Raw genomic sequence first — 21,750 nt, forward strand, 5'->3', positions numbered from 1 at the left:
GGGGGGTGGCGGGTGGGGGGGCAATGGGGCAGAGGGCAGCCCCTGATGCCCTCCTCCTCCCCCAGTGGACAAGGCTGTGTACATGGTGGGCAGTTATGGCCCAAGAGCCCAGGAGTATGAGTTTGTAACTCCGGTGGAGGAGGCGCCAAGAGGCGCCCTGGTGAGGGGCGCCTACGTGGTCACATCCTTCTTCACTGATGACGACAGGGCAGACCACCTTTCCTGGGAGTGGGGCCTCCACATCTGCCAAGACTGGAAGAGCTGAGCGCCCACCCCCCTGCCCTGCTCCAGGACCTGTCTCCCCACTCGGGGTCCTTGTTCCCTCTGCCTCTGTCAGTCACTGCACAGGGACCCTCACGCATTCTCCAGCCCCCTCAGTCAGTGACCAGCCCTCTCATGCCCTCTGCCCCGTCTCAGGACACCCCCTCCCGGGCCTGGCGCTGTGCCCTGAATAGCCCTATTAAACTCCACCTGTCTCAGTGCCCAGTGTTGCCTCTGTCTGCTTCCCCTCCCCCCGGGGGGGGGGGCTGTGGCCTTATCTTTCCTGCGACCAGGACTGGGCGCCACGTGGCCACCGCTGCTTGGCCCCCGGCCCCCTTATCTGCCCCCGCCCCGGGGGCCCCGGCACTGCCATGGACGGCCAGCTCCTGTCTGTGCTGCTACTGCTGTTGCTCGGGGCCTTGAGCCTGCGGGGCCAGGGGCCGGGGCCAGGGGGTCCCTCGGAGGAGCCCGGGAAGGAGGAGGTTCCTGAGGAGGATGGGATCCTGGTGCTGAGCCACCGCACCCTGGGCCGGGCCCTGCAGGAGCACCCTGCCTTGCTGGTGGAGTTTTGTGAGTGCACAGGGTCAGCAGGGCTGGGGGACCCGCCGGTGTCACCCAGGGTGCTCAGCCCCCTCCCGCGTGGACTCCGGGGCTGATGCACTTGGCTCCATCTGAGGCAGAGCCTTGGGGCTGAGCTGGTCTGGGGGTCCAACTTGAGCAGGTGGGAGGGGAGGCACAGGTATAAGGGAGACCTTCAGTTAGACTGTGAAGAGCCAGATAAAGCTCACACCTTGCATATTCTCCTGTGGCTCTCTGACAACCCTTCACACATGTAAAAGCCCTTGAGCTGGCAGGCATATGGCAGGGAGCACGGCCTCAGGGAGCAGCGACGGAAGATTCTTCTCCAACTCACTGTCTGGAAGGTGCTGGCCACTGCACTCCTGATCTGGGAGCTTTGAGTAGTCTGGCCTCTGGTGCTTGGGTTTAGTGTGGCTGAGTCAGGAGGGAGGTACACAGGACAAGCTCCATGCTGGAGCTGACTGACCCCAAGTTTGCCAGCTCTGGCCAGGCGGGAGCAGGGGCTGTGACCAGGGCCATGGAGGCCAGGGACACTCATGGCCCTGTCCCCCAGATGCCCCGTGGTGTGGGCACTGCAAGGCGCTGGCCCCTGAGTACATCAAGGCAGCTGCCCTGCTGGCAGCAGAGTCAGCCAAAACCAGGCTGGCCAAGGTGGATGGGCCTTCAGAGCCAGAGCTGACCAAGGAGTTTGCTGTGACCGAGTACCCCACGCTCAAGTTCTTCCGCGATGGGAACCGCACGGACCCGGAGGAGTATACTGGTACAGGGGGCAGGCCTGTGTGCGAGGGTGTGGGCCAGGGGCTGGGCCCAGGCTGATGGGACTCTCCACAGGCCCCCGGGAAGCCGAGGGCATTGCTGAGTGGCTGCGGCGGCGGGTGGGGTCCAGCACCACACGCCTGGAGGATGAAGAGGGCGCCCAAGCATTGATAGATGCCCACGACGTAGTGGTCATCGGCTTCTTCCAGGTGAGCTAGTGGCACAGGGGCCAGGCCTTGGGAGCGGGGCCTGTGGCTCCAGATGGCCTCACAGACGTGGACTCCTTAGGACCTGCAGGATGAGGACGTGGCCACCTTCCTGGCTCTGGCCCAGGATGCTCTGGACATGACCTTTGGCCTCACTGATCATCCGCAGCTTTTTCAGAAGTTTGGCCTCACCAAGGACACCGTGGTCCTTTTCAAGAAGGTGGGTCTGGGCCAAGGCAGGGGTTAGGGACAGGACTATTGCTCCTACTGACCCACCGGGTGTTGTCCAGTTTGACGAGGGGCGGGCAGACTTCCCAGTGGATGAGGAGCTGGGCCTGGACCAGGGTGATCTGTCCCGCTTCCTCCTCACGCACAGCATGCACCTGGTCACGGAGTTCAACAGCCAGGTGAGTTGGGCTGCAGGTACAGGAACGGGCACTGGGTGGAGTGGGAGGGTGACCACAGAGCCAGCTCCCATGAGCCCTGCCTACCCCTGCAGACGTCCCCCAAGATCTTTGCGGCCAGGATCCTCAACCATTTGCTGCTGTTCATCAACCAGACACTGGCCCCGCACCAGGAGCTGCTGGCAGGCTTTAGGGAGGCAGCTCCCCCATTCCGGGGGCAGGTACTGGCTGGGTGGGCTGAGGGGCGGGCGCGGGGGAGGCCAGTGCCCAGTGCATACTCCCTGTTGGCAGGTGCTGTTCGTGGTGGTGGACGTGAGTGCCAACAACAACCACGTGCTACAGTACTTCGGGCTCAGGGCAGAGGAGGCCCCCACCCTGCGCTTCATCAACATGGAGACCACCAAGAAGTACAAGCCTGCAGACAGGGGGCCGGTCACTGCAGCCTGGGTCACCACCTTCTGCCACTCAGTCCTCAGCGGCAAGGTCAAGGTCTGTGCTGGATGGCCCACCTAGGGTGTGGGGGTGGGAGCAGCAGCTCTCAGGAGAGATCCCCAACAAAGCACCTGGCCCGGTTCCCCCCAGCCCTATCTTCTGAGTCAAGAGGTCCCCCCTGACTGGGACCAACATCCTGTCAAGACTCTTGTGGGCAAGAATTTCGAGCAGGTGGCTTTTGACGAAACCAAGAATGTGTTCATCAAGTTCTGTGAGTGTGGAGGGCAGGAGACAGTGGATAGGTGGGCAGTATGGGGTCCTGCTGGCTGTGCAAACATCCCCCTGTCCTAGATGCCCCATGGTGTACCCACTGCAAGGAGATGGCACCAACCTGGGAGGCACTGGCCGAAAAGTACAGGGACCACGAAGACATCATCATTGCCGAGCTAGATGCCACGGCCAATGAACTGGAGGGCTTTCCTGTACACGGCTTTCCCACCCTCAAGTATTTCCCAGCAGGGCAGGGTCGGAAGGTGAGGCAGGACCCCATCTTCCTTGGTCTGATGTCTGAGCCCTTAGATGGAGATGGGGCAAGGCCTTAGAGCAGTGGTTCTCAAACTTCCTAATGCTGCGACCCTTTAATACAGTTCCTTATGTTGTGGTGACCCCCAACCATAAAATTATTTTCGTTGCTACTTCATAACTGTAATGTTGCTACTGTTATGAATCGTAATGTAAATATCTGATATGCAGGATGTATTTTCATTGTTGCAAATTGAACATAATTAAAGCATAGTGATTAATCACAAAAACATGTAATTATATATGTGTTTTCCGATGGTCTTAGGCGACCCCTGTGAAAGGGTCGTTCGACCCCCAAAGGGGTCGCGACCCACAGGTTGAGAACCGCTGTCTTAGAGCGTGTGGCTTTAGTAGGTGTGCTCTGGGAGGGGTTGTGGTCTTAGAGAGCAAGGCCTAGCTAGTATAGGGTGTGGCCTGGGGGCAGGAAAGGGTCTTGGTAGGGTGGGGCCTTAGCCAGTGGAGTCTAGAGTGGGTGTGGTCTGGGCAGGGCATGATCTGGGAGGACATGGTATCCTCCAAACCCTCCTGTCCCCCCTCAGGTGATTGAATACAAAAGTGCCAGAGACCTGGAGACCTTCTCCAAGTTCCTGGACAACGGGGGCAAGTTACCCGAAGAGGAGCCCGCCGAGGAGCCCTCAGCTCCCTTCCCGGTGAGTGCCTATATTCCAAGGCTCCAGGCCTCGGACATGCCCTCGGATGGGTGGCTATGGGGCTGACTGGGCAAGGTTGGGCTAAGGGCACAGCTTCCAGCTGGGCCTCTGTGACCTTTCCAGGATACATTAGCCAACTCCACCGTGGATCTCAAGGAGGAGCTGTAGCCACCCCATCAGTGCAGGGGAGCCATCTCCTCGGTGCCTGGGAAATTGTGGGCACTGAATAAAGAGTTTTGGCCCTGGACTGTGTGTGGTTCCTGAGCATGGCCGGCCCCCATTTGACTTTGGCCAAATCTCAGCCTCCTGGGGTTCCATGTGGGATGGGGCCTAGCCCTTGCCCCCAGACCTCCTCGTGGACCCCTGGCTTAGGTGCTTCTAGATCCCCACATGGTGTTGCTGCCAACTTTGGCTCCACAAGACACCCTACTCCCAAGACCCTTGGTGCCAGTGTGATCTTGTTGCTGAGGCCGAATATGGGCTGCGCATAACCAGGCCAGGATAGAGGAGACGGGTCACATGTGCCGGAAACTGGGCTGAGGATGAGGCACCCACTCACCAGACCCCACTGACAGAAGATCCGTGCACTCTATAGCCAGGGAAGGTTCAAAAACGTTTTATTTCATTATTATCCAAGTACCTTTAAAAGATCATTGTACAAGTCAGCGCATGAAAAATGGGCTCGGGGCAGCCCCCGCTAGCCCTAGCCTGAGAATGTACATATTTACATGGGCCCTTACGAAGGAAGAGCCGGGACCCGCTGAGCCGGCGCTGTGGAAACTGAGGGTGGAGAGGGAGCACTGAGGTGCCCCGTCGCCGGATCCACATAGTGGCAGGCAAGAGACAAGCTGTGTTGAAGGCACTCGGTGACATGTACAATTTAGAGACCCCCAAGAAGCCCCCTGAACCCCGGGCCTGAGCTGGCCCTGACCAGAGTAGGGCATGGTGGGCAATTTCTGGAGGGAGAAGCAGAGCCCTGGGGGGAGGCGCCAGAAGGTTGGCCCGTGGTTAGCAGCGGGGTTCCGCTGGGGAGGGTCAGCAAGGCGGCCCCACAGGGGGCTGCTCCCTGCTTGCTTGGGCGGACTCTCAGAGTAGTGCTGTGGAGGAGTGGACGGGGCCCCCTCCTTGTTGGCAGCAGGACAGACACCTGTGGGACCACTCAACGGGACCCCTGCTCACCTGGACACAGATGGACCAAAGGGGTGGGTGGCTATAGGGCAGGCAGTCCCTGGCCTCACACGAGAAGCCGCGTGTTTGCATACACATGAGAGCACCTGACATGGCACAGCCTTTCCGGGCTCTCAGTGTGGCCATCCCTGCCCCACCTGATGAGGGCCCTGCCTGGTGCAGAGGCGTGGCCTGCAGGTCAGTCCACCTTCTCCACTTTGCCAATGATCTTCTCCTCAAAGACAGGTAAGATGGCCTCGTCTTCCCGAACCTCTTCAAACACCACTCCACAGTCAAACTCGTCACTCACTTTCTTGAAGTAATATCTGGGGGACGGGGGTGAGAGGAGATGAGGGCCTGTCCACTCCTCTCCTGCCCACACCCCCACACCCTAGGGGCCTCCCGACTTCCTAGCGTGGTGCCTCATGGTTCCATACATGCACAGCACTTGGTGGCCACATTCCAAGTACATCATGCAGGGCATGCAAGCTGGTTCTGCCTGATGCCCATTTGCCAGAGAGTTGACAGTGAACAGTACAGTGACCACTTGTGGGGTCCTCTGCCCTGGCCTCTAGGATGCTATGGGGGAGACATAGGCAGGTTTGGGGTTTCTGCTTCCTAAGGTCTGAGCCTGTCATCTCCCATCTCCATCAGGGCGATGTGCAGAGGGCAGCAGAGCTTGCGCCCTCCTCTAGTGGCCACACCCTCTACCTCCAAAGGGCACTTTCTCACCACTCAGTAGATAGAGCAGTGATGGCGAACCTATGACACGCGTGTCAGAGGTGACACGCGAACTCATTTTTGTGGTTGATTTTTCTTTGTTAAATGGCATTTAAATATATAAAATAAATATCAAAAATATAAGTCTTTGTTTTACTATGGTTGCAAATATCAAAAAATTTCTATATGTGACAAGGCACCAGAGTTAAGTTAGGGTTTTTCAAAATGCTGACACGCCGAGCTCAAAAGGTTCGCCATCACTGGGATAGAGGAAACCACCCACCACAGGCCGCAGTGAGCTGACCCCATGTGGCCCTTCCTCCTACGGTGCTCACTCAGGAGCCTTCAGAGGCTAGTCTCAGGCTGGCAGGGCAGAGCAGCCCACGGCAGACCCTGGAAAGGGGGGTCCTGGATTCTGTGTCTAGTGAAAATGGGTTGAGTCAGAAGGCTGGAGAAAGGCTGACCCAGATTCAGACCGACATGGGGACAGGCAGACCACTGTGTTTGGGCCTGCTTCCCTGCTTTTAAGGCAAGGACTGTCCAGACCCCTCGGTTGACCTGGAGGCCTCAGTCACCTAAGGCTGGGAGTTGGGGCCATCAGCACCTCACACATCAAGGTGCTCCTGCCAACAGCTCAGGGCTGGTTAAGCAGGTAAGAGGGAAACAAGGACCAGATGGGATAAGAACAGGGTGGGAATAGGGCACCCAGCACACACTCTCCTGGACAGGGTACCTGTTTACCACAGACCACAGCCCTTAACTCTCACCTGTAGTTGCCTTTCTTGGTCAGCAGCTCCTTGAACTGGCCCAGGGTGACTGCACGGCCCCTCACCAGGGTCCGGTAGGGGATAGGTTCCCCACAGAAGTAGTAGGCCACAACGATGCTGTCACACAACTGGGCACTCCCACCTCCTGCCTTCTTCTGCGGTTTCGTCCTGGAGGCAGAAACACAGTGGTTACTGCTGAGCTCAGAGTCCCACAGGTCATCTCCCCAACAGGCCCCACGCTCCCCAGGAAACGATGGGGCAAGGCCTGCAGGAGTGAGCTGCCACACACTCAGAAACGTCATGCATCCAGAGGCCCCAATGCTCACCCCACCCATACAGTTGCATCCAGCCCCAACCCTATGCACAAAGAGACAGCGTGGAATCCAGCTCATCCCCCCTCCCTGCCTGCCTCACGTCTCCATAGTGCCTCAGCTCACTTGCCACCCTCCTCCACCACTGGGAAGCTCCTGGCCTCACTGTGGCCTGGACTGGCTAATAGGCAGCACCCCTGACACCACATGAAATGGGCCAGCAGGCTTCTCAGGGCTGGAGCCCACAGTAGATCCTTCTACCTGCTTCTTAAGGCGGCCAGGCCACTAGAACCAATGTAGCCCCTGCCTCTAGGCTGGACTACACGGCTTGTACCCCACATAAAGCCTACTGCTCCCAAATGAAAAAACATCTGAAGGCCAGGAATTGGACAAACAATTGTTTTGGGTCTTGAAATGGACCTGTCCCATGGCAGAGAGCTTGTCCAAAGACCAGAGGCAGCAGCCAGCCAGATTTCCAGAGAGGGGTGTGAGGCCAGCACCATCTCCCACTCAGGCTGGGGTAGGGCCCTCACCCTGATGGGTCCTGAGCAGCCATTCTGTGTTTGGGACAGGTAGCACTTCCTCTGTCCCCCAGCACCCCTTGTCCTTGTGACTGCTCTGCAGTTGCCCAGGTACACATGGGCACAGTTCTTGGCTCTTGCCAGCTGGGCGTGATAAGAAGCCTCCTGAACCAGTGTCATGCCAGGAAGGCCACCTTAACTCACAGTGGGCTCTTCTCTCCATGGGACCCTCCCCTCCCTGGTGCTCCTGGGCACACACCATGGAGTCACTTCATCTGTGTGGTTATCCACCACTCGAGCCACACTCCATGGCACCTGCTTTCCTTCCCATAGTCCTGAAACCTCAAACCCAGCCTGTTCTGGGAGCCTGCCTCGGGGTCTTGTGTGGACCCATTCTCTACAGAAAGGAGACAGATTCCTGCTCCTCCAGGGGCCACCCCTGAGGAGTGACCTGGTGGGGCCAATCAGAGCTGGCTGCCATTGTCTGGGGTAAGCTTGGTGAGGACTTTGGTGGAGGACTTCCTTCTGCTCTATCTTGAGCAGAAGTGCAAGGATGGGGCAGCCAGCACTGTCTGCATGTGGCCTGCAGCTTCCTAGCGCCCACCCTACTCTATGCATACCTGGGGAGCAGATACATCCCACGTGAGAACCCAGGCTCGCTGTGCACACAGCACCTGGACATGCACCACAGGTGCTGATGTTTTCAGTCAGCAGCGTGTCAAAGGAACCATGGGTGCAGCCCTGATCCTAAGTCCTGAGTCCTGGCTGGGTGACATATGGGACTTCCTCTCTAACCAGTTGGTCATTTGTCACCACGTGGATGGTCAGTGTTCCGTTTGACAGAGACAGGAAGGAAAGGCCTGTGAATAGCTTGCAGCCCCAGCTCTTCCAGTGCAGTGCCCGGGCTCCCGCCCTGGGAAACAGCTGCTGCTCCACAGCCCCTGGCCCACAGCACAGGCTGGATGAGCAGTACAAGAGGACCCGCAGGGGACGCACGTACTCTGTCTCGGAGAGCTCCGTGTCGGACACTGCTGGCACCACGCTCAGCACGGGCGTGCACACCGGCCTGACGCAAGAGCGCCCCCGCTGGATGACCTCCTGCACATACCTAGGGAACAACTGCGTCAGTGAGCCACATAGGCCTGGGGCAGGGCCTCCACACTCTGCGGTGACAACAGGGTGACAGACAGCAGGCGGAGCATGTGCTCCCCAAGAGGTTCAATTACCACCACGCAAGGCTTCCGCCATGTGAGTCAGGCAAACCCCTTCTTGGGTGGTGAAGCTGTCAGGATCAGTCAAGAAACAGATGCTGCCTTCATCATTCAGATTTCCCACATTCCTCATTTGTGGTCAGAGCCCTTGGGCTCCCTGGAATATACTTTGGGGAACCCCTCATCTGAGGTGCTAGGATCCTGTCATTTCATCCACACTGAGAAGACCTGCCTCTGGCCTCTTTCCTGAGGGCACAGTTCTTCCTACTTGGCCCCCTGACATGGGCCTGGGTCCTGGAGCATGGTCACTGCTCCATCCGAAGCAGCCAGAATCCTGTTCTGGGTCTCACTGGCCAGCAGCTCCTCTCCAAGTGGCCATCCACCCTGGGCATGTGCTGTGCAACGCTAACAGTAATTTCTGCTCTGACTGATCTGGGTGGGGGTCACCCCACGAGGAGCTGAGGAAGGCCTAGAACCCCACTGCCACATCCAGACCTCTGCTCTGTGGCCATTTACAAAAGGCTCACATGCCCTGGACCAAAGACACCTGGAGATGCCAGAGCCACTGGCTGAAACCCCGCAGGCGGCTCACCCCCCAAAACACGAATCACAGAATGGTTCCACTAGCTACAGAAAGACCATGGTGTTCTGAGGAGCTGGCTAGGTGCTGTTAGAAAGAGGGGACGAGAGCCCTGCCTCCTGGAGATGGCAGCAGAAATGATGTCCCAGGAAGCCCCCGGCAACAGGAGGAATTCGAGCCCTCCCACCCCAGCCTCTCCCTAGGCTGCCCTCTGTTGCTCTGTCTGCCTCCAGGTCACAGGGGTCCTGCACAGAGCCAGCTGGTTCTATGTTGACTGAACAAGATCACAGAGTAAAACAGTTGGCTGTAAAAAACATGGTCACCTTCAACCACCCGGGGACACCTTCAGGCTTCCATCTGTGCCTGATGAGATGGACGCTAGGGAGAGTTTGCACCCAACACCAGCTCCCCCAGAGCAGCATAGCCCCCCACACAGTGAGGCCCATGGGAGGCAGAGTCAGGAACCGGATGACTGAAGAGTGGGCAAGGGGAACCAGTAACATCTGAGGAAACAGTGGCCGTGATGCCAGGCCCTGGTGAAAGCTACAGATTCCAGGCACCTCAGGAACCATTATCGCCTAGAGCAGGGGTCCTCACACTTTTTAAACAGGGGGCCAGTTCACTGTCCCTCAGACCGTTGGAGGGCCGGACTATAGTTTAAAAAAATAACTATGAACAAATTCCTATGCACACTGCACATATCTTATTTTGAAGTAAAAAAACAAAACGGGAACAAATACAATATTTGTATTTGCATGTGGCCCGTGGGCCGTAGTTTGAGGACCCCTGGCCTAGAGATTCCAATGAGCCAGCATGTCTGCGAAAAGTGACCTCAGGGCCCAGCTGAAAAGGTCAGGGAAGCCACACTCCTGCCTGGAGAGATTCGTCACCCAGAAGGGGTGGTTCCCCTCTTCTCCTGGAAGAGAGAACAGGGCCTAGCCTAAGGCCGTAGAGGCAGCAGGTTGAGCCACTCTGCCCTGAAGCCAAGAGGGCACAGTGAGGAGTGGCTGTGGGGCCTAGGGTCTCTCCGGAAGAGATTTATACTGGCACATATTTTAGCACTGTTTACTGCTCTAACTGCAAATGGCATGGGTGAAGGCTCCTGAATAGAGGCAGCCAGGACCCATTGGGACCAACACCCCTGAGCTTGAGCATGCATATAGCCAGTGGTGACCTGTGTGACCTCCAGCAGTTCCATGCCACTAAGGGGACCCCATGGCCTCCCACAAAGTCCCAGGGTGAGTGCAAGCACAGGAGGCGTGATCAGGGGACAGACATCCTCTCCTCCCCAGGACAGTGCAATGACCATCTGCCTCCAGCAGGGCCGTGTGGAAGAAATTGGAAGGAAAAACCCAGTACTGCTGGTGGGCACCCAGTGTGGCTCTATGTATGGACCTCAGGCCTCAGGGAGCTCCACCCCAAAGCATAGCCACGGCACCTGGAGGGGCCCTGGAAGGTTCAAGCCCTGCTCTCCTTGATGGCCCTGTACCTCTGCTTTGAGGGCAACTTGCTGGCTCTCTTCTCTTCTTCCTCCAGACGCCTGCGGGCCTCCTCCAGCTGGGTCAGGGGGTTGGGGGCCGGGTTGGGTGGCATTGTGGGGTCTTGAATGAAGAGATGAGAGGGCTGGACAGAGTTCCGAAGCTGAGCGCTGACCCAAGGGTGCACAGCCCCAGGACGCTCAATGGACAAGGGCCTGGAGCTCTCGTGAATCTGCTGCTTCTTCGCCCCAGAAGACCTTAGAGAGCGAGAGAACAGATGGGGCAGTACGTGAAACTTCGGGCCCTAGACAGGCATCTGGAGCTGGGCAGGAGCCAGCAGCATAGGCCGAGCTTAGCAATGATCCCTGGATGCCTGGGTCAGGAATCCCCCTGTGACACTGGTCATGGAAGCCAGGTGAAGCAATTTCCTCCTATACTACATGACACAAACATTCCTTTCTTGCACACTTCTTTTTTTGTAACTAATTTTTAATACCTTTATTGAATATATAAATCAATCCTATACAAAGACTTTTTATAAAAGATGTTTTGGTATTTAATGTTCTTTGTGAAAAACCTGAAATACGTAGGAAAGTCAAAGAAAAAAATATTAATAATCCATAATTTAGAAATAGCCACTCAGAATATTGATCTATTTCCTTCCCGATTAAAAAATACTGAACACACTTGGCATAATTCTAAACATAATTTTTTCTCTCGATGTGGTATCATGCCTTCTCTATGTTGTTTAACATGGAGAATGTGCTTTACACCTGTGCAACACACCATCACTCCACCACTTGATGGGATTCCAGTGAAAACATCAGCTTCTTGCAGCTACAGCTCGAAAGGGGGATCTCCAGGAGCAAAGATGAGGGAACCCAAGATGGCCCCCTTTGAAGTGGGCTGGCCCAATGCTCTCGTGACACCAGAACGGCCCAAAGAAAGATACCCCGGGGAGGTGGGCTCCTCCTCCTAAAAACCCCCACAAGGCTGGCCACAGGGAGACCTCTGCCCCCCTCTACCCCTCACCACTCTCCACTTCCCAACCTCCCACACCCCCATCTTCTCAACCCTTTTAACTCCCTACCCCTCACTTCCCATCTCCTACCCCTTCCTTTCCTTGCCACCCATGCCCCCCAGCCCACCTGCCTTATGTAAGAACAACGAAAACAGAGGCCTCATGGTCCCCAGACTCCTGGGAGGCCAGAGAGGGCCTGGGGGGACACTGAAGGCCATAATTTAAAATAGCCCATCTGACTGACGGCAGGAGCCTCTGGAACCTGGGAGGCTATTTCTAGATGTACCTCTTAACTCTTCAGCCACAGAAATCCTTTTGGGGTGGGAGGACTGGCCGGGACAGACCCATAAGAGAGAAATTCAGAGAAGCTGAGAATCGAACCCACTCCAACCAGAGCAGGAGCGGGGCTCCTGGAGAGGCCCCCTCACTAGGGCAGGCTTTGTGGCTGTAACGGGGTCTGGACACTGGTGGGGGTGCTCATTCCCAAGGTCAGGCTTACCTGCCTCACACGTATATTCAGTCCTCCCTAACGATGGCCAAAAAATGCCGAGGGTCAGGGAAATCTGAGATTGAGGAACGAGGGGATGGCCCACCCACTGAAGGACAGATGCCGTCAGCTCCAGGCCCAGGGCCTCTGGGCGTCACCCACCTCTGGCCTAGGCCCATCTAAGCCAGCCCTGTGCACCTTAGGATGGACTAGCCCAGTGGGATAATCTAGAGCTCAGAGGGATGCACACTAAACAAGAACCTTCTCCCACCCACTGCTGAGGGTATGATCAGGTATAAACACAGAGGCTTCTGCTGAAGCCCCAGCTGGAGTAAGGGTCAGGTACCTGCCTCACTGCCCCGATGCCTTAGGTCATTCTCATGTGGAGGTGTCATGTGTGAGAGCAGCTCTGTGACAGCAGGCCCCCTCCTCAGTGTGGGGCAGCAGTGAGAGGCATGGTGACTTCAGACTGACCTCACCTCACCAGTGGGCACTCCTGCCCAGGACACTGAAGCTGCATCCGGGACCCCACCTCATCACAGGTCCACACAGGGCAGACGTCAACGCGTTTGTGCTGTGACAGCTCGAACCGGATCCCTTTGAATAACTGCTTCCATTGTACATGTTTTGCAGTAAGACAGTGGGTGGGGCTATGCCACTCTGGACACTGGTAAAGCAGCTCTGGAGGGTCGCCAGCCAGTTTGCATGCCTGTGCCCACCCCCCCAGGACACAAGGTGCTGCTTACCCGTGGCCAGTCTTCCTGTGCCTGCTGATCTCCTTCTCCCCCTCAATGATCCACTGCATGATCTTCTGGTTCTTCTCTGCGTCCTCTGAAGGGCCTGACACCTCAGTACTGGCACTCTTCCCTGACTCAGTCTTCTTGGCATTTCTTTTGGAGGTTGTGCCGGCCTTCCCACTGCAAAAGCAAGACCTGGGAGTCACCCACTGACTTTACTTACCTCTGCTCCAACCCTGTATGGCTCCCTGAACATAGAGGCCTCAACAAAGTGGCATGTTCTAGCAGCCTCTGCCCCAGCTCTGTGGGGTTACTGGGGTTTGTTTCAGGTGACTCCACGGCAAGAAGTGAAGGAAGGCAGCATCGGCTGGGAGAGCTGAAGCCAAAGATCAGCTATAGCACTTGCCTGTGTCCTCCCAGCCCAGGTCACCTGCCTGGTGGAGACATCTAGGGCCCGGCCACTCCTCCTCATCCAGACACCTCTAAAATGGATCTTTATCTAACCACACTTCGCAGCTGGGGCCTTGGCTGGACCAACACCCCAGGCAGAACCTGGTGTCTACCTCTACCTGGCACCTGAGCTCTTGGCCATGACACGCCTGCAAGTCTCTGCAGCTGACCTTACTTTAAAGACTTTTAAAGGAGAATTCTAGTCTAGAAAATCAGAACAGAATCCACAGGAGCCACAGTCTCTCATTGCAACCCCTTTCTCCCTGGGAAGCTCAAGGACAAAGAATCCAAGGCCCCAATCTCAAAGCATGGCTCTGGCCACCCCTGACACTCACCTGTAGGCCAGGCTGTCGTTGGCACTGGGGGTGGTGCCCACACTCTCTAAGTGGCTTCGGGTCTTGGCTGTGTGACTGTGCAGCTCCGGGCCCCATGCAAAGCTGCTCTGGACCCGGCGGATGGCCTCGGCCTCAGCCTGCTCCTTGGGCCTGGCCGCACCATGGTGGCTGTGGTGGTGGCTGTGCCTATGGAGATGCAGGCCAGCCGCTTCTAGCTTTGCCCCCAATTTGGGCACGTGCTTACTGTGCCCCAAGGTTGTACCCCCCAGCACTCCCGACATCTTGGGCATGTGTCCGCTGTCAGGGGAGCGGTGGCCAGGCCCGGGTGACTGGCAGCCTGGAGTCCTCATAACCCGCTGCACATGCTCATCCAGGATGCTCTCGGGGTTCTCCTCATGTGCATCCCGCAGCCCTGTGCAGCCTACGTCCGTGTAGCGGGGTGGGAAGCTGTGCCAGGCCGGGGCCAAAGGCAGCTTATGACTGGCCCCCGGGGGGGCAGAGGACACATCGCCATCCTCCCCTTCTTCCTCCTGTAGGGACAAGGTCACATGTCACCTCTTAGCACCTGCTGCACCAAGGAAACCTCACACTTTGGGAAATAAACAAGTAACAAACAACCAAAAAAATCCCCAAACCATAAAGCCTGTCAGTGCCGTGTCCTGGGGGTCAGGAGCCCTGAGCCCAGGATGAGGGAAGGGCCAAGGGAGGTGCCGACTTCCAAGCGACTTTTCTGTCCCTGCTGATTCCTGAACAAACTCAGCCAGACTCTCAGCAGGCTATGCTGCAGGACGGGGCGCAGACAGGAGGACAGGGAGCTGTGCTCACGCATAAGTGTGCAAGGGCATGCAACTGCCACACACCAATGATTCAGGGAACATAACACCACTGCCGGTCCAGGCCACAGAGCAACCTTCGCACTGGTTTAGTTTTCTTTTATGCTTCTCAATAAGGATTTTTGTTTTCTTTCAGTGAAATTTTCCTATTCCTCAATTTATACTGCCATATTTTCAAAGGCCTTTGTACAGAAGAGCTCTTGTTTTTTATCTTGCTATGTGGTTTGATAAATTCTCACATTAACTAACTTTTATTCAATTCTCTAAAAGTTAATATAACCAATACTGTAACAGAAGCATTTTATCACCTTAATTTCAAAAGATACATATCATATTTATTTTCTCATTTTATTAAATTGTCCAAACCAGAATAATGTTCAGTAAATTTGGTAATAATTGAAAAGAAAGTGGAACTAAGCTAAACCTGTACTTTAATATAAAAAGGTCTCCAAAAGTTTACCACAAAATTTCACACTAATGTGAAGTATCTAAATGTCATTAGAACGGGCTCAGGGTAGAATGGCACTGCAGAGGACAAAGTACAAAAGAAGGGACCTAACAGATAGAGGGTGAATGCACCCCCTCCTGGGCACAGCTTGGAGCCACCTCAGCAGAGACTTGGACCCCTGGGTTCCCATCCCGTGTCCCCATCCCAATCCCTTTGCTCTGCAGGGATAAGGGACCAGGAGACTTTTTACTGGGGGTCTTCCCAGGGCACTGAAAGTTATTAAAGCCATTTATCCCCTAAAGTAGCAGCAAGCAAGAGGAAACCTCCGAATTCCTGAGAGGTGAGGGGGTGCAAACCTTCAGCTGAGATCCAATTTTTCTTAGTAGTTCTGCATATGTAAGAATTCAATTTTACAGTTTGAAAATGTTACAGATTTACCTAACTGTTCAGATAATAGTTTTCATTTTCTTCTTTGCTTTTCTTTTCAAAATTTTATAGTAAGTTATTTAAAAATTGTGTACTTATCCCTTTAAAAAAAAGGACTGTTATTTATAGCATGATTTATTTAGTTACAGATTGCACATGATAACAGAGACTGAACTGACAGCTGCTGGGCAGTGTGCCACAACCGAGGACTAAGGGACACCTGTGGGAGCAAACTTGCTGGAGCAGCTTCAGGCCAGAGCACATGACCTAGAGTCCGTGCACCCATTTCTGAAGGCCACTGCAGGCCACTGCATGTAGTAAGCCCACCTGAGCTTGAGGCCAGGTGCCTGCTGATTAGCTCCTAAACTGACAATGGAGACATACAAAGGGCTGTTCATTTGAACATTTCTGTTAAAGAACACCACTGGGTGTTGGCAGCTGGGTCCAACCCCTGTCCTGAGAGCTGGTGGTGGTTCCAGACACAGCCGCCTTGCACCTGCCAGGGACACCACAGAGAAAAAACATCTGAGTCAGACATCAGAATAAAACACAGAATACCCACAGCCACAGCTGCCTTCACAATGTCTCGCCCAAAAGGTTGACCTGCCAAGGACCACAAACACACACAGCCACTGAGCCAAAACTAAAAACTTGACAAGACAATTATAGTAACTCAATCATATAGTAAAAAGGTGGTGAATTCTTCCTTTCTTAGATTCCATTTAAGAAACATTACACACATTATTTAATGAGCACATTTGTTTTAAGAGTTGTTAACTATGACATGTTCAGGGGACCCCTCACACAAAGAGCTGATGCCCATTGAAACACTGTGCTAAACAAATGAAGACACCAGCTTTGTCACAACATGCAATTCGGGATTTAGCTCCTGCTAAAATATTCCATATTTCATACTGACTCTGTTCCCTGCATTTATTTGTTCAGAGAAGACTATTAAAATGCTGAAACTACGCTCCTAACTATTCCTTCAACTACTCGAGAAGCTCTGATGGGCACTGAGAAAGCTGGCCTCAGTGAGTGCACACTCAGTGTCCCTGGCTCCCATCAGACGGCCTATCTCTGACCGGCTCCTGAGAGCCTCTCCCTCTAGGTCAAAGAAGTCTCACCCTTGTCCTCACACGAGAACCCAGCATGGCGGGTGCCCTGTTGAGTGACCTTGGACAGTTCACTGAATTGTGGGAACTGTGGGGAGGACAGCTGGCACCTGCTCTGCCAGAGTGAGGGTCACCCAATCACCATGAGGGGAGGAGGAAAGGATGCTGGTAAGAAAAATTTACTTGTGTAGGTGCATGAGCGCTTAAAAATACTTCCATGCACATTCCTTCCTAGAAATCACCACTGTTACTCTCAGGTTTGCCTTCTTGGCACCATGTTCATATCAGAACATGAATCTCAGGTTCTGATATGCTATTTGAAATCTACCTGATGTCTTGATGTGGGGAAAGATGGGAGGAGCCATGCCCTTTGGTTGGAAGCTGAGCGTCATGTAAAGGAGCTCCGGAACCCAGGATCATAGCTGCAAGGCACAGCCAGCAGGATTCCCTATGTGCAGTGACCATCTGCTCTGTCCCACGTCTACCCTTATGGCAGTGTATCCAGCTTCAGGTGCACAGAACTCATCTGGGGACATGTAAAGTGAGAGGGTAAGCCCCTCCCAAGGGGTTCTGATGGGGTCTGAGGAGGGCTCATGTACTGTATTTTAAATAGGAATATTAGGTGATCGGGTAGAGAAATAATTCCTTCAAGAAACATCACATTTTTGAGTTTCAGGTATTGAGCACAAAATATTGAGAAAAGAATGGAAGACTACCACTTACTTGGTGGTGACCATTTACCTCCAGCAGGTAATTCCTACCTGCTAAGAGAAAAGCAAAAGCCTGTCTACCAGCGACAGGGAGGCTCACGGCATTCAGGAGGGACTGGGTTCAGTGAATAAAGTTCAACAAGCTAGGAAGTGCAAGGGGCACAGGGAAGGCCTCACTCCAGGGGCACGCTGGTTACTGATGTCCCAGCACTGACGCCCTTGAATGTGTATGGAAATGAATCTTATAGAATGACACCCGGGACAACAAAAGCAAGGGATCTCTTCAGCAGTTATGGGCAGAAAGGCATTTAAGCAATGAATTACAAATATTAAATTCTTAGCATTCAACACTTCATCAAGTGAGGCTACAGGTCAGTAGACAAGATAAACAGAAGCCTACATCCAAACCTAAAGCCATTCTATGCTCTGAGGTAACAGTGGGAGCTGTGGGCCCTTCCTGCCACATGCATGCTCTGCTCTGCACAGATGCCTGTGGCCCAGGACACAGAGGTGCTGTGAGGGGCCTCCATCCATCAGCACTCAAGGGAAATTTCAGCTCCACATGCCAAGGGGGCATGTGGGGTGTTGGAGACATGGCCAGCAAGGCACATGTGCTCACGCATGGGGTCAGGTGTCTGGCATGGAGGGCCTTGGTAGAGGGGAATGAGCCTGGGGCACCAAGAGGACAGCAGGAAGGAAATTGGTCCTGGGGTGAAAGGAGAGGCTGGTTAGTCTGCACTTTGGACATGTCCTGTGCCAAATCTCCCTGAGTTGAGCTGGTGTTGCCTCTGTGTGGTGCCTACTTTGGGGACGACAGCTGAGAGTTGTCTTGGCCTCCCTCTTAACTCTCTTCCCACAAGCAGGTGGAAAAAAATACCCGCAACCCTGGCAACCAAGGCCACAGCTGACACCTGCTGGTCGCTCCCCAGGCCCACATTCAGGGCCCAGCCATAAGGACCTCTTCCCGGGGAGACAGCCCAGGCTGGGAACAAGGGGTGGGGCTTCAGAGGGGGTAGATGTCATAGGAAAGCGTGCCTTGGCTAACCATCAGGCCAGCTCAAAGCATGTCAGGAGCCAGTGTGCAGTCAAGTGGGGGAAAGGGGGCTCTGGGAAAACCTGGAGGGGGCCCCTCAGGACCTGAAGCTGTAATAAAATAACTTGGAAACCACAATCTGCGTGGCCTCCCTGACTGAAGACTACTCACCATCCGCACCCGCTTCAGTCGCTCCTCTAGCTTCTCCTCTGCCTCCCGAGTCCGCTGAACAGCCTCCAGGCGGTGGATGAGCTCCGCAGCGAACTTCTGGGGCTCCACGCGAATTTCCTTTGGTATTCGGTAAGTACGCTGCAAGGAGACACTGCTCATTAGTCGGCCAGGCACAGCTTTGAACTACTGTTCTCTGCGCCAAGGTGGCATTCATGCACTTTTGGGGTGGGAGAAGATAATGTTAAATCTGAATTTTATTTTCAAGTGAGTGTTTATTTTTCCCCCCTTTACCTGGGAATTAAACTCCTCACTGCCCGCTATTCTTGTCAGACTAAATCTCTCCTTCACCCAGCCCTGATCCAGGGGTGAGAATGGAGCACCGACTCCCACGGTCAAAGAATCAGAGACACTGAGCAGGGCAGAACTTGGTCTCCTGGGGTCAGGTCAGCAGGGCAGTGGTCAGCAAGGGCCTGTGAGTGTGCCCTGCACAGAGGGCCTTCAAGACTGACCCAAAATAGGCCTTCTAAAATCACTGGCCTGGAGCTGCAAAGACCATAGAGGAGGGAGAGGCAGGAGATGCAGCCCACAGGCAGGACCCATCTGCTCCTTGCAGTGACCACCCTGCACACAAGAGGGCAGCAGCCTCTGGTGCTTAGATGTACGTGGATCAGGCTGTTGCAGGGTTGGGGAACATAAAATTCATGGTATAGGAAAAAAATCAGGGGGAAAGGCAGGACTATGAAGGACTTCCCTTTTCAAGGAATATAATTCTGCAATGTACTTTATAGTGATGCACTGTATAGCTTTTTTGGGGGGAGGGGGTAGCTTTATTTTGAAGTAATGTCAAATTTAAAACAGTTGCAGGAATAGCACAAGGGCTTCTGTCCCAGATTCCCTGACTGCTGACCTTTCTCTCACACTGTCATTCTCATACACACTTCTCTGAGCCAGTCAAGAACAAATTGCACATATGATGCCTGCCTACTCTTAAACACTTTAGAGTGTATTTAACATTAACCCAGGACATTCTTATACCTACAATAGGTCAATTATTAAAAAAAGAAAAAAAGAACCCTGATATAATACTGTAACCTAGCTAGCACATCTTATTCCAATTTCACCAGCTGTCCCAATATCCTTAATAATAAAACATGTTTTAAAAATCTAAATCACTACCCTGGCCAGTTTTTCTCAGTGGTTAGAGCGTCAGCCCAAGGACTGAAGGGCTGTGGGTTCGATTCCCAGTCAAGGGTACATACCTCAGTTGCAGGCTCGATCCCCGCCCCGAGGTGGGGCGTGAGCAGAAGCAACCAATCAATGTGTCTCTTTCATATCCATCTCTCCCTCTCACCCTCCTCCCCCAATCCTCCCTCCCTTCCATTTTCTCTAAAAAAATCAAAGGAAGCCCTCAGTGGTTTGGCTCAGTGGATAGAGCATTGGCCTATTGACTGAAAGGTCCCAGGTTCGATTCTGGTCAAGGGCACACACCTGGGTTGTGGGCTCGATCCCCAGTGGGGGGTGTGCAGGAAGCAGCTGATCAATGATTCTCTCTCATCACTGATGTTTCTATCTCTCTCCCTTTCCCTTCCTCTCTGAAATCAATAAAAATATATTTTTAAAAAATCAAGGGAAAAAATATCGAGTGAGGATTAAAAAAAAAAAATCTAAGCCACCAAGATATAAGTGAGGGAGGACCGAGGAGGAGGAAGGTCTGGAGGGGCCTCAGATGAGGCAGGAGGACAGGTGGAAGAAAGAGGTGGCCTGGGCACAGGGTGGTACACAGGATCTCTGACCTCTGTGGGTGGACAGTGGCTATTTAGAACCCTGGCCTTCAGACGTGGAACAAGGCAAAGAGAAAAGACTCATGGTGAAAGCTCTGGGAATAGTTCTCGACTTGGCCTACCTGTTTCTCATCTGCAAAACAGGAGTAAAAACAACACCTAAAACCACAGAAACTTTAAAGATGATAAGAAAAATATGTGAAGGGCTCAGAAACAAATGTCCATGTGTAGGGCTGCTGCTGACCACAATGGATTCAGAGGTGGCCATATGTCAGAGACCATTTATTGTCTTCACTAGCTGAGAAGCATAGAGACCCTAAAAGCTGGTGACCTTTGAAGCCCTAGCAAAGGTCGGAGCTGTGCACCACCCAGTTAATCTAGATAATGGTAGCTGAAGAATCCTCCCCACCTTAACTCATGTAAATCCTTGTTGATAAGATAGTCTGCCTATTATTGGAAATTGCCTACTGATGACCTAGTTTGTGTGTTACTGGAAATTCCCTACCTAGGGGCTATCCCAAGATCAATAAAAGCTTGGTGAGGCCTTAGCATCGGTGAAAGTCCTTCTCCTCGAGGTGGACTTGCCCGCCTGGCTCCCCAATATTTCCAAATTATCTCATGTCTCTTGTCTCTTTTCTTTCATCTGTGTGCGGCTCCGCTTTCAGATCCTGAACCCTGAACCACGTGGGACGTGGAGGGGAAAACACACGCAACATCTGGCGCCCCTGTCGGGAAATCTGGAAGTGAAGGTAAAAACCAAGGTTTCACCGGCAAGGTGAGGAACAAAGAATTCACCTTAGAGGTAGGAAGGTTCACTGTAAAATGGTAGGGGGATATTTCACCGCACACAGACGGCCACAATCAGCTACAGTAGTCTGGAGCTGTAGGCGGTGTGGGAACGTTTTTCCATACCAGGCTAAATTGGGCAGGATTCGGATTAAAAAAGTAGATTCCGCTTTAAAAAGTAAGAAACTTTATTATAGACTTTTGATTTGAATGCTTAAAGTGTTAAAAATTTTAGAAGGTAATCTCTTATAGTTTTTTTGCGTGTTATTATAGAACATAACCCTTGGTTTCTTGAAGAAGTCTGGCGCCCCTGTCGGGAAATCTGGAAGTGAAGGTAAAAACCAAGGTTTCACCGGCAAGGTGAGGAACAAAGAATTCACCTTAGAGGTAGGAAGGTTCACTGTAAAATGGTAGGGGGATATTTCACCGCACACAGACGGCCACAATCAGCTACAGTAGTCTGGAGCTGTAGGCGGTGTGGGAACGTTTTTCCATACCAGGCTAAATTGGGCAGGATTCGGATTAAAAAAGTAGATTCCGCTTTAAAAAGTAAGAAACTTTATTATAGACTTTTGATTTGAATGCTTAAAGTGTTAAAAATTTTAGAAGGTAATCTCTTATAGTTTTTTTGCGTGTTATTATAGAACATAACCCTTGGTTTCTTGAAGAAGGTACGTTAGATCTTAAAAGTTGCCAAGTTAGTCAGATGAAAAAAAGGTCAGCAGCAAGAAAAAACTTATCTCAAAAAACTATTTTTCCATGGGGAACACAATATTGCGTTTGCTAGTAGAT

General features: G+C 53.4%; 3 protein-coding genes across 6 annotated transcripts in view; 2 read left to right on the top strand and 1 right to left on the bottom strand.

Moving 5' to 3' along the window:
* ARHGDIG (Rho GDP dissociation inhibitor (GDI) gamma) overlaps positions 1 to 482 on the top strand; it is a 5,260-nt gene extending 4,778 nt beyond the window's left edge. The window contains exon 6 of the mRNA XM_014542958.1: positions 66 to 482. Within this exon, the coding sequence (XP_014398444.1) occupies positions 66 to 265 (200 nt within the window). The 3' untranslated portion in view covers positions 266 to 482. The remainder of the gene's footprint in view (positions 1 to 65) is intronic.
* Positions 483 to 573: 91 nt separating this feature from the next.
* On the top strand, positions 574 to 4,115 carry PDIA2 (protein disulfide isomerase family A, member 2). Of its 3 annotated transcripts, XM_005870354.2 has the most exons (11): positions 574 to 831; positions 1,394 to 1,600; positions 1,672 to 1,805; positions 1,885 to 2,022; positions 2,093 to 2,209; positions 2,302 to 2,427; positions 2,498 to 2,695; positions 2,789 to 2,909; positions 2,990 to 3,171; positions 3,760 to 3,870; positions 3,994 to 4,115. In XM_005870354.2, exons 1-11 carry the CDS (start codon positions 633 to 635, stop codon positions 4,036 to 4,038), a joined length of 1,578 nt encoding a protein of 525 aa, XP_005870416.1. In that variant the 5' UTR covers positions 574 to 632; the 3' UTR covers positions 4,039 to 4,115. The 3 variants fall into 3 exon arrangements, with proteins under 3 accessions (XP_005870416.1, XP_005870415.1, XP_005870414.1); XM_005870353.2 differs by having other exon boundaries at positions 2,179 to 2,427; XM_005870352.2 differs by having other exon boundaries at positions 2,093 to 2,695.
* Positions 4,116 to 4,470: 355 nt separating this feature from the next.
* AXIN1 (axin 1) overlaps positions 4,471 to 21,750 on the bottom strand; it is an 84,265-nt gene continuing 66,985 nt past the window's right edge. Inside the window, exons 5-11 of one of the 2 annotated variants that reach the window (XM_014543012.1) lie at positions 18,392 to 18,529; positions 13,656 to 14,185; positions 12,880 to 13,050; positions 10,637 to 10,882; positions 8,357 to 8,464; positions 6,525 to 6,692; positions 4,471 to 5,363 (exon numbers count right to left, since the gene is read on the bottom strand). In XM_014543012.1, the coding sequence (XP_014398498.1) occupies positions 5,237 to 5,363; positions 6,525 to 6,692; positions 8,357 to 8,464; positions 10,637 to 10,882; positions 12,880 to 13,050; positions 13,656 to 14,185; positions 18,392 to 18,529 (1,488 nt within the window). In that variant the 3' untranslated portion in view covers positions 4,471 to 5,236. The remainder of the gene's footprint in view (positions 5,364 to 6,524; positions 6,693 to 8,356; positions 8,465 to 10,636; positions 10,883 to 12,879; positions 13,051 to 13,655; positions 14,186 to 18,391; positions 18,530 to 21,750) is intronic. The other variant, XM_014543013.1, reaches the window with a different exon arrangement.

Source organism: Myotis brandtii, unplaced genomic scaffold (genome assembly GCF_000412655.1).
Source record: "Myotis brandtii unplaced genomic scaffold, ASM41265v1 scaffold317, whole genome shotgun sequence".
Classification (NCBI taxonomy): Eukaryota; Metazoa; Chordata; class Mammalia; order Chiroptera; family Vespertilionidae; genus Myotis; species Myotis brandtii.

Coding starts and splice junctions, on each gene's coding strand:
- PDIA2 (XM_005870352.2), top strand. CDS start 633: ATGGACGGCCAGCTCCTGTCTGTGCTGCTACTGCTGTTGCTCGGGGCC. Junction 832..1,393: donor TGCCTTGCTGGTGGAGTTTT/GTGAGTGCACAG, acceptor CCTGTCCCCCAG/ATGCCCCGTGGTGTGGGCAC. Junction 3,172..3,759: donor CAGCAGGGCAGGGTCGGAAG/GTGAGGCAGGAC, acceptor GTCCCCCCTCAG/GTGATTGAATACAAAAGTGC.